At 34.0% G+C, this 12,309-nt stretch overlaps 1 protein-coding gene across 2 annotated transcripts in view; it reads right to left on the bottom strand.

Moving 5' to 3' along the window:
* Positions 1 to 311: 311 nt before the first annotated feature.
* TRIM33 (tripartite motif containing 33) overlaps positions 312 to 12,309 on the bottom strand; it is a 119,825-nt gene continuing 107,827 nt past the window's right edge. Inside the window, exons 16-20 of one of the 2 annotated variants that reach the window (XM_004421099.3) lie at positions 10,597 to 10,720; positions 9,141 to 9,215; positions 7,244 to 7,396; positions 5,454 to 5,504; positions 312 to 5,374 (exon numbers count right to left, since the gene is read on the bottom strand). In XM_004421099.3, the coding sequence (XP_004421156.2) occupies positions 5,162 to 5,374; positions 5,454 to 5,504; positions 7,244 to 7,396; positions 9,141 to 9,215; positions 10,597 to 10,720 (616 nt within the window). In that variant the 3' untranslated portion in view covers positions 312 to 5,161. The remainder of the gene's footprint in view (positions 5,375 to 5,453; positions 5,505 to 7,243; positions 7,397 to 9,140; positions 9,216 to 10,596; positions 10,721 to 12,309) is intronic. The other variant, XM_087445110.1, reaches the window with a different exon arrangement.

The raw sequence follows: 12,309 nt of genomic DNA, 5'->3' as shown, positions 1-12,309 counted from the left end.
TGTATATTTTATTCTCTTCACTCTCTCTTTGCCTGGTCCACCCTCCTATCTTTCACAAGTGAAAAGAGATCACTTCCCTGACCAACAAAGTCTGGGGTTAGATCCCTTCCTACACGTTCCTACTATATTCTGTGTTAATCCCTATCATAGCACTCATCATTGTCATATAGAGTCTAAACACTTGTGAGGGCAGAGACTGTATTTTATCTTGTTAACTACTCTATCTCCAGTGCCTGGCACAAAGTATAAATTTTTTTAACGCATTTAAATGATTAAGTCTCCACTTGAAGAGGAAGAAAAAAAGAAATTCATTTGAAACCTTTTTCAATGTTCTAATTTAATAGAAATAACCAAAACAATGTGGCTTTCAAACAAGGCTTCAAACTAATCTAATACAACTTCTACAACACATTCCAGAGCATTATAACAAGAAATATTTACAGGCAGCTAATGTATTAAATAACCATGAAAAGAAAACCTTGCTTTCATTACACACCAGCAAAAAACACAGGAACGAAACAATTAGAAACTGCAACCTTGTTTAAAAAAATTAAATATGATTATTTAGAGAATACAATACCACAGAAACAGCACTTTGTCTTTAAGAATCATATTGAGGGGTAGTTAACTATGTGCAAAAATAAGAGTAGTAGTAATAGTAATAATAATGATGATGATGAGGGGAGGAAACCAGTTGAAATACTGGAAGCAAGGAACTAGTAAGGCTGTGAATTTAACCCTTTCATGTGTAGGTATGTCCACAAAGAAAATTAACAGGCCTTCAGATTGCACAAGTATTTTTATAGGCTTACATACATGTTTCACTATGATTTAAAACATAGTAAATGCCTCCATTTTTCAGACCAGGAACAGACATGCATTTTGTTCTGAAGATTGAAATTTAGGCCACACTTGAACGGGAATATTGCAGTGGCACTTACAAAATCATTTCAGTGCCTTCCCACATTTAAATTGGGTGAATTTAAAAGAACAGCATTTTTAATTTTAAAGATCACTTGCTAGAAAAGGGCTAAACAATTTTGTACATTTTGTAGTTGATTATGACAAATATATCCAAATTGACTTATTTTTTAAGATAGTTTTGTTTCTCAGATACAATAAAAAATATATATAAAAGACCACAAAGGCAAACACAAGGAACTAAGATGGAAGAAATGCTATACATGCATTTTGACCAAGTAAAAGAAACAATTATAGCCAAGAGTACATGTTGAAATCTGAAATGTCTATGTAAACTGTGGCATATAAATTTTTTTTCTTAAAAAAGTACCTTCAATTTTTTTTACTCAAACACCTACTTTTAAAAAAATATGCAACTTTCCCCAATTTTTAAAATAAAATGCCACAATATATTGTCATTAGCTCCAGCATACATTTAAATTTCTTAATTTTTAAAAGATAGACTGGGTGATATGCATATAAACTTTCCTATAAAACCACCATCCAGGAGAGGATTATGACACGCTATTAGGCAACAGACTTAAAGCAGTGTTATTGCTTTATCAAGGAGGAGATACCTGTGAGAGAAAGAAAAGAAAACATCCAGGTCTGGTACATGATCAAACTGTGATACACCTTGAAAACCTTGGATTACCTTCAGCAGATTACTAATATAAATGGTATGAATTAAGAATTTGATAGTTTTAATTAGGGGAGTTGGAGTGGGTGGATTTTATAAAACTACTCGATCTAATGCTCAGTATGCAAATAAGCAGCAACAAGAAATGAGATTTTTATACTTCCTATGTTGTACGTGAGTGGATAAGAGACTTAAAAGGCAAAGGGAGAGGGGGCCACAGCATCTATTCCCATTTTGGATTCTAAGAGACTGTTTAATAATATATGGTAGGCCACAACCCAAGGGTACAGTCAAAAGACCTAAATCTATTGGCTTATTAACATTAATCACTAATAATTACATGGCAGGAGACCTGCTGAGGTAATGGATAAATCTATAATTTGCACACTATAAACCTTTTGCTTCTATTTAAAAGCATTATTTCTTTGGATTAACTAAAAATCTCAAAAACTGTTACAACAAAAAGTGAGAATTAACTGATTTTAAAATTTATTTAAAATTCCCTTACATAAGAAATAAAAGTCAGAAAGTACCTTGTTAATTCCAAAAAGAATTATTTCAACAATGGATCCAATGCCTTATCATTTCTCTGCAATAATGATTTGATGTTTGTTTCCATACAGAGCATGACCTACAATCTAACCATACTTTGGAACACGCACATGCTTCACCTTGCAAAGCAATTCCTTCACTCAGTGAATCAGCTGAGCCAAGTGCTAAAAAATGCAAACTTAGGCCAGCAGAACAGACTGAGGAACACTTTCTTCTTAAGGTTCTGATCGGAGATGGAAACTGAAGTGTGGCAAAAACTTTGCAAGCTTTTAAGGAAACATTAATATCTCCAAATCTAAAACACTGTCTTAACAAAGTACATAAACGCAAGAGAGTATCAAAACAGTATCAAAACAAACCGCCTGCAGGGACTGATAGTCATTGTTTGTCTTTTTAAAACATAAATTAATAGAAAAACATGTAAGCTATCTGAATATCAATTTAAGTTTTTATACTTTTTAACAGTTATATAGACAGCACTAAACAAATCAGCTCAGAAGTACAGTGATCATAGTGCAAGGAAAAAGCTTTAAGGAAATCTAGAGTGAACACTTTCATTTAATGATGGTTTGTTGACAGCTATTAATTTAATAGTAACTCCTCAGCAGTACGAATTATCTTCTGTTAACAGAAATGGAGCCTATTAAATGTTGACAAAGTGGCTCTTTAAGAACTAATCTTAAATTGAAAGAAAAAAAATCCAAAAACTCCACCTAACATGGAAATGTTTTTAAGGGAACACGTTATGTTTTAAGGCCCCGAATATTGAGAAATTATTTACTTAAAATTTCGCTTCTCTCCCTGTTGGTAGAACCTATATATGACTTATTATCTAAGAATCATGGAAAGGATTCATATGAAGAGCAAGTATAAAATATCAGAACTCAACGGCTTGACAAAAAGAAGTTATACTGCTACTCATCACTTTCCCAAAATGTATGGCTCTTAGATGTATCTCCTGAAAAACTGAAATCATGTTGTGGGAAAGAGGGAAATGCACATAGAAAAAAGCATTTTTAAACAATTTTCTCCCTCTTATAAGAAAACTCTTCTTAGGAACTTGAAATCTGAATAACATGATACAACAGTTTGGTATTGTTTTGAAGTCTGTTTTGAAGTGTAACTTATAGCCAAAACTGAAAGAGAAGCTAAAAGTAAGCCTGAGAATGAAGTACATCAATAGCAATAATAAAATCAATACTGTTTAAATACACCATCAGAAGGCCTGAATCATATTCATGTTTACCCCCACCACTTGTTAAAGAAAAGAAAAACAACCCAAAGGAGTTTGTACAATAATTTCTTTAGAGCGCTTTATTTGATTCAGTACGCACTAAAAAATATTTACCTCTTAAGACAATTATGTCAAATAATTTTTTCTGAGTAGTCTACTGTCTGAACTGCTTAAGCTGAATTTTTAAAAAGGCGAATGATTTGCCACAAATCTGCTGACGTCTGAAAAATATCTAATGGCAAGTCTTCTATTTTGGTCACTTCATATTCTAACATGTCCATACAAAAGTAGGACGAAAATTTTTAAACCAACAAAAGAGAAGCCTGTACACAGTCTAGAACACACATCTTGGGATCTGGGCATCACAAATGAAGAGAAGAAAAATGAAACAGAGTTAAGGTGGTTTATCTGCCTCAGGTGCTGAAATCAGGGTAGTAAAGGTGGGTTTACTCCAGTAACCATTCAAGTGGGGATTGGCTCATTTTCAGGATTTACTTACAGGTCTCTTCTAAGTCCTTTAAGCCCCCAGTCCATGCAAATGTCCCACTTGGTGGACGGATGAGTAATCTAACCCCACCGGGTTTATTTCAATATTTTGATCTTTTAATAATAAGCTGCTTCTGAAGATTTTCTGAGAAGTCTGTTCTCTATTAAAATAAGATAGAACCTCAAAATATGAACGTGAACATTAGAAATAGACAGCATATATTACAAATCCATTCTTGATAGGAACATTAGTAAGAATACACATTAGCTTAAAAAACAGGCTCAGCAAATGTTGCTGATCTGCCAGAAGTTTTAGTTCACTATTTACAAATAAGACAAAGTGAATTACAGAAAATTTTACACATTTGGTAGTTGACAGATTACTGTTTGCCAGTAGTGGTCTATCAGAAAACTGATATGAAGGAAGACTGGATAAGAGCCAGTTGTCACCTTCTTAATCAAATTTAAATGTACAGAAAACCAGGTTAATTTTCAAACAAACATTCTGCCTTTCATGGGAATAACTATGATCAGATGATTTGATTGGGAAGCGCAATTCTGTGGAAGTGTTTTCTGGAAATGACTGCTATAACTACATGATCTACTACTGAAAAGTTACCATATTTATTTCAGTAGACCATTCAAGTTGATTAAATGATGATCAATGGTCATGTTTCCTAGACTCTAAGTATGAATAGAAAATAAAACTACTGTTGAGTTCTTTAAACCAATATAAAAACTAAGGCCCAATAGCATCAAAATGAGAAAAATATAACGGCATAATTCAATGCACATCTGCATTTACATCAAAGTGGAATCTGAGCAACCTTGATTTTAACTAGAAAACAAGCCAGTATGTATGCGTATGGAGGGGGAGGCATAGAAGTTATTTTAATAACTGTGCGCTCTAGTCCAAAGAGACAATTGATCACGCGACATGACCCTCTAGTATTCACTTGTACACCCAGTATCCTGCACCAATCAATACCACACAATCATCAACATCCGCCCATTCTAACATCAGAACCATCCTCTTTAGTAACAGAAATCTTCAAATCATTTCACTTTTGCTTTGACTTTTAAAGTTGCAAATAGAGTTCTCTCCCCCTTTCTTGACAAGAATGTGTTTTCTGTCCATTATTTCAATCTAATACTGTGTAAAAGCTATCAGCTTCTTCAAGGAGGTGCCCACTGTAGGCAGGATATTCCAGCAACACTTAAATAAAAGGTTTTTTTCTTTTCTTTCTTTCTTTCTTTTTTTTAAACAATTGATTTAAGTTCACGTCATTTTACTTTATATGTACTGGTCTCTCATCTGACTTTAGACGTTTTCTGCGGGGCTGTATAAATTCTTCATCAGAGTCCTCAGTTACCTCACCATCATCCTCTTCCTGCTCAAACTCAGGCAAAGGTGCGAAGGTCCTGTCTGAGTAGATCTCTGTGAGTTTATCTTCAAAGTACAATGCAACTGCTTTCCCTGCCTGAGCTACTTCTGAATCAGCCTGCAAGCAAAAGATAGGAATATTCACCTATTGGTAATGCATATTCCTTCACCAAGTTTGCATGGTCTGAAAAGCTTACCTTCAAATTAATCTCTTGTGTTTCTGCATAAACTTGAACAACTTTCATCATCTAAAAAGGATACCAGAGTCAAAAAAAAAAAGGGAAATTATAATCCTTTCTAAAGTTATGAGACTGCACAGGATTGGCGACGAAAGTCAGCCATACTAGAGGGAACATATTGCTATGACCAGATTAAGTGCTTTTTAAAATTCTATAGAACATGGAACCACTTTCTTTACAAAGCTCGGTTACTAAAGCTACTGTAAAACCTCAATAATTGTCTCAAATTCTGATTTAGTGAAGTCAATCTGAATAACAGTTCTCTCTATCAATCTATTTAAGAGAAAACTATCTGCGAAACAAATAATATAAGAAATACTGCTTTTAAAAAACTGCCAAACTTTCAACAAACCACTTAACCAGAACTCTACCTGTATGGCAATTCATTAACCATAAAATATTTATTACTAAAGCATATAAAATGGGTCTTCTTCCTGGCAAATATTAGCTATAGTTCATGAAAGCATATTTATTTGAAAATAATCTAACTGGATTAGAAAATAAGACAAAAAACTTGGGACTGTATTACAAACTTTGAGAGGTTTTATATATTCTCTGTGGTACATTACTGTGAAGGCGACTAGACTTTTCACCTAATAAAGGTATTTTTTTTTAATTTTAAAAAGTCACCTATGGGGCTGGCCCCGTGGCGTAGCCATTAAGTGCGTGCGCTCCGCCGCTGGCGGCCCGGGTTCGGATCCTGGGTGCGCACCAACGCGCCGCTTGTCAGGCCATGCTGTGGCGGCATCCCACATAAAGTGAAGGAAGATGGGCACGAATGTTAGCTCAGGGCCAGTCTTCCTCAGCAAAAAAGTGGAGGATTGGCATGGATGTTAGCTCAGGGCTGATCTTCCTCACAAAAAATAAATAAATAAATAAATAAAAATAAAACAGATTCTTAAAAAAAAGTCACCTACATGCTTCCAGAGGCAGCTATGTGTACATTTTAAATGATTCGATGTGATTTATTTTAGCACAGTCATATGGTACCCAAATTTCATCAGCAATAAAAAAGAGATTTTAGTATTAATCTTTTTAAAGATTTTGTGAAGATTTAGATTTAGAAGATTTTCTTCTAATAATCAAAACCTTCCTTAACAATAAGAGACTTGACTTTTCCCAAAGATAACAAAAATAATTTCCTTGAAGGACGTATGTTTGAAGGACGTATGTATCACATTTCTTCCCAAGGTATGGATAGCTCATCCTTACCCTCAAAAAAATACATAACCAAAGTTAATGAAAATCACATTGCTGAGATCAGAAAATCACATTGCTGAGATCACACTGCTGAGATCATATACTCTGGGCTACTATTCAACATGAGCTACCAGAGATTAGTTTATGATTTTAAGGTTCTACGTTTATATAGTCAATAATAAAAGGACACCGGTACAAACGCCTTCCCTAAATGTACCCAAAATATAGGCTGTTTATAATCATTACCCACAAAATACACCTAACTACAGACTATGTTCTATAGTTATCTCAACCCTTAACTTGTTCAGGAAGCTACATTCAATATTCTTCTTATATTTAAGCATATACTTCAAATTATACACAGTAAACTGTCTTCCTTGGAGCTGTGGATGCAATCAAATTTTACTTTTAATAGAACTGAAGCAGAAAAAAATTTTTAAATCTAATTAGATATATCTCTTGGCAGGAAAAACAAAATCCAAAAAACAAAACAACCAAACAAACAAAAACTAATAATCCAAGACACTATAGTTTGGAAGTTAACATACTTCATTAAACCTTTCACAGTTCTTGAAGATCAAACGAACATCAGCCACAAAGTCATCTGGGATTTGGTAGTGTTGGGAATGTTTTTTCTGAAGCTTCTTTTTCACGGTGGATAAATCCATTGGTTTCTTTATAATTTTATAGTAGTTTGGTATCTAAAGAAACAAATAAATAAGGATAGATAAGGATTCTCCAAAAACACCAAATTGTTTAATTTGAAAATGCACAGCATATTAATTTTAGAAAAAAATGTGTTGATTTTTGAGCCAGCTGCTTGCAAATTTGGGGTACAGTGATGTACTTGAAATCTTCTGCTCCAATTATATCATGAAAATCAAATCATATTTACAATATGTAGCAGTCTCCATGGTTAGTGAAGGCCCCAAAGTTCTATCTTTAATAAGTAGAGTTAGAAAAAAAGCAATTAACAAGGGTAGCCAACCACTAGTATTAACGACACATCTGGCTCATCAGACTTTTTAAAGAGTTTCTTTTGGAAAGAAAGAAAAAAAAAATGACTACAAAATGTATTATTATTATTAGAATACGTTATCTTTTAGAGGATATAACTTTATATCACAAAGAACTCTGGACATAGCAAACAGAGGGAGAAAGACTGTAATAACACAAGAAAAATTTTTATTAATCATTAAGTGATCATGCTGGGGGGAGTTCTGGCCCCTGCTCTTGGCCAAAAATTTGTATCCTTAGGAAATAAATGAACACAGAGAAGCAATTTATTTATTTATCTGAATCTGAAGTTTAATTTTATTTATTTTTTTGTATTTTTAATATCTTTATTTTTTATTGAGGTAACATTGGTTTACATTACATAAATTTCAGGTGTGCATGAGAAGCAATTTAAATAGTTAATGAAAAGAAAATATCTGAAAGTCATTTTCTACTGTAAATTCCCTGCATTTGAAGACAAGACAGACTTCCTAGTATCAGATGATTACTATTCTCACAGAACATCTTCCTTGTGTCTAGACCTTTGGTGCTTTAAAATTCATTTCTGAGCCTATCCAGTAAACAAGTCTATTTAATATTCTGTAACAGGCCTAGTATTCAATAAAATCTTAATTCAGCAACTGATGGTGAGCAAATAAAATGTGTGTAGCATATTCTAATCCCATTTATGAGGCACCAGGCACCCTGGTATCCCTTTTACCTTGGGACTTCAGAGACTTTAATTGCAAAATTTCCCCACAGTGTTTTCTTAATCTTGACTGTTCTTTAGAGGGCTTATGAAGGCAGAGCCAGTGTGAAAGTTTCAATTTTACACTTTTATTCAAATTAATACTTACATAGAGATTGTTTTCTCCCCAAGGTACAGAGCCTAGAATCATAGAACTGGAATCTTAAAAATAATTTAGTCCAATACTCCCACTGTACAATTAAAAAAAATAGAGGCAGAAAATTATGTAATTTCCTCAAAGTTATAAGCTGATTAATGGTAGAACTGAGAGAAGTCTTCTGACTCCTAGTTCAAGATTCCTCCCATTGTACCTGTATCCCTTATGTCCATCTTAAAAGAGGACACAGAAATTAAACTCATTAAATTTTCATCACAGCAACAAAATCTTTAAAAATACACTGCAATTTAGCAAGTGAATCTCACATCCATTTAGCTCTAACAAAATTCCTGATTAATAAGAAGTACTTATGACATTAACAGGTACTATGCACAACATTTTACACAGGTTATCGTATATAATCCTCAGAATAACCCAATAAAGAAAAAAATAGTATTAGAAAAGAAAATTAGAGCTTTAGAGAGGTTGAGGAGATTATTCAAGAAGCCTGAGTTTTAATACAAGCAGTCTAGGCCAGAGCCCATACTCTTAAGTATTATATACTAAACTCTTCACCAGGGAGGTACTAAGGTAAACAACTCACCGAAGCAGGAACTGGCTCCTGAAATTCAATACTTAGTTCATGGCAATAGAGGTAAAGCAGAAGACGTTCACACTTCTGGCCCAAGAAAAGAAAGGAAAACCCATGAAATGTTTTTTCCCCTAATAGGATATTCCTGAGAATGAGAACTTTATCACTACAAAGTATTATTACAACAAATTGAACATAAGCCTCCCACATACTGGCTATCCAACAAAATATATATACCCAAAGAAAACTGCCCTGTTTTCCATTTCATTTTGAGACTATCTTCTGTTCTACTCTAAATGAACTTATCAAAAACAGAGAGCCTTTGTTCTTATCTGATAACTAAGGTAATTTATCTATTAACTCTCAGTTATTTATACAAATGGAAAGGAGTCATAAAAGCAACATACAGCATTTTGTGCAAAAATGTATAGATTACCTGGTAATCTATAAATTACCCCTGTTGCTACTCATTATAATTCTCTGAGGCAGGCAGGACACATGTTGTTATTCCCTTTCTTGAAATGATTCCACTCGGGTTCAAAATTAAATAAAAACTGTCTGTGTCTTCTCAATCCAATTCTAGAATTTTTTTACACAATCAGAAGTAAACTAAAATGCATTTTATGTTTATAGTTTTCATTTGCTTAAACTTCTTTTAATGTAAGTTTGTACACTCTAATCACATTCCTTTTCTTCATAGATAGTGGAGGAGGGATTTTGCAAGTATAAACATCACATTAGAGCCAAACATAACTGTAATGACCACAGCACTATGTGAAAGATATTTTGTCTTTGGAGATTAGACTACAGACCAGATCAGCAGAAATCTAAGTAAAGTGAGAAGAGGATTTGGATTTCATGTTTAATATGATGGGAAGCTATTAGAGGATTTTAAGTAAGGAAGTGATATACTTGTTTACATTTTTAAAAAGAACACTATGCACAGTTCAGAAAATGGACTATAAGGGAGTAAGAGTAGAACCAGGGAGTCCAGCGAGGACATTATTACAATAGTGCAGATGAAAAACTATGAGGGCTGTCTCAGAAGGCAATGGTGAGGGGAAGTTAAGAAAATGGTATCATAGTCATTCCTGATTCTTTTATTTCTAATAGATTTCCAGCTTGAGGAACAGAGATGAATGGTGGTAACATTTAACGATGGGAAATACCAGGGGACGAGAACAGTTTTTATGTTGTTATCTACTTGTTTATTGCTTTTGATTTTTGAAGGAGAAGATTAGAAATCAAGATTTTGGTTGGGACGTGTCAAGTACAAGGAAGCTGGATGTACGAGTATGGAACTGAAGGCTAGAGATAAGATTTCAGAAGCCATCAACATACCATCAGATGATGAGATTAAAAATGAAAATTTATCAGGTTATATGTATATTACACTGGAAAAAAAAAAAGATGCACAGCCAGACAACTACAGAATCCCTAATAATAAATCAACTTATTTGACACTTACCCTTTGGTCCACGGGGCTTAACCCCTGTGCAGTTTTCCCCTTCTTACTATGCTGCAAATTATCACAATCATATTCAACTTCTGGTTTCCCAATATCTCTGCAAAATGTGCATATCCAGTCCCCACTAAAGAGGGAAACAGGCAATTAGTCCATGTAATTATAACAAAGCCTGCTCTAGCAAAGCCAGTTCCCTAGAAGTAAGGCTCCAGTTTGTTTTCTTTCCTTTCTACTTTCTGGGGGGAAGGGAGGTTCCATATTCTTGTCAAATTTCATAAAGTGAAGTTGTGTGATAAAAACTTTTGCCAGTCATTCTTCAATTGATTACCTTCTGTAAAGCATTATAAAACCGGTATCTCTGCATTCAAAAGAGGTTTCTTCATAGCACAAAGTTGATGATCAGTACTTGCAGCATCAGTACTCCAGTATTACCACCACAATGACCCCATATTCACGAATAAGAAAAGAGTACAAGATATGGAGTTCCTCAGGTATCTTGTACTGTTCTGGCATGTATTAAGCATGCCAAAAATAAAAACATTCTTTTTTTATGACCAGTCAAAAGCCTAGAATACACTAGAATACACACACACACACACACACACACACCTGGCAAGTGCAAGCACATGCACATATACTTCTTATCTTTTAAATCTGCTCAGTCTACAATTTGTTTACATCAGGATTTCTATCAAATCATAAACTCCAATATGATTCATTCATATTCATTCTCCCCCATTCTTCCCCCACCATATATAAATTCTAAGTCTAGAGAATGCACTAATCTGTGTCAATAGTTTCAATTCCTTCCAAAGCATCTGCCTTTGAGAGAAAGCATTCAGTGGCAAAATTCTAACAATCCAACTGTTACTATCCAAAGAGAATAAAAATATGAAAACTCTTCATTTCAAAACCAAAATTTCAACGCTTTTCTTTTCTAAAACAGTAAAGAAAAAGAAGGCCCTTATTACGTCTCTGACAAATGACTATACCTCCTAACTTTTAGGTAAGAATTACAATTCTTTAGAAAAATATTCTGGCACTGATTATATATTACCACTTTTCTAATCCAAAATGCTGAATTTTCAAAAAAGATAGCATTCATTATTCAACTAAAATCACTGCTTTCTCAGGAATCTGAGACGAAATGTCTGTTTTTTATCTACAGGCAGAAAGAAGCTGGGTTTTCCTAAGAACACTGGTTTACTTTCACTTAAAAAGAAATTTGGGGGTAAGGGTTGCGGAAAGGGGAAAGCTAAAGAAGAAAGTATGACTACTATTTTATGGTCTCTGAAATCAACCAGAGATGAATTGCATGAACATAAAACGTTAAATAGAAGGTAAGAAAAAGAGCTCTTCTAATCCAAACTCTACCACTTGTAGATGTAGAAACTAAGCCCTGAAAATCAGTGAACTGCCCAAGCTAATTAAGTTAGTTCACTACAGAATTACGATCAGACTCCAGGTTTCATAACCCAGCCTAGCACATCTGTTCCACTCTATTAGCTAGTATCATCAGCTTGCCTTGAGTGCTCATCAATGAATGTTTTAATACTTGAAACCAGATTTGGCTGCCATGGGGTCAAACAGTCTGAAGATAATGCTCATATTTTCCCCCAATCTTTCTTTCTTTATCTTTACCCCAAATTCTTCTCTTCTAAATAAGGAACTCAGTAATTCATTCCAAAGTTAACAACTGAAAGACGTTCCAACTAC

Source organism: Ceratotherium simum, chromosome 2 (assembly GCF_057802395.1).
Source record: "Ceratotherium simum simum isolate JZ-2026a chromosome 2, ASM5780239v1, whole genome shotgun sequence".
NCBI lineage: Eukaryota > Metazoa > Chordata > Mammalia > Perissodactyla > Rhinocerotidae > Ceratotherium > Ceratotherium simum.
This window is presented reverse-complemented; position numbering and strand designations above follow the sequence as displayed.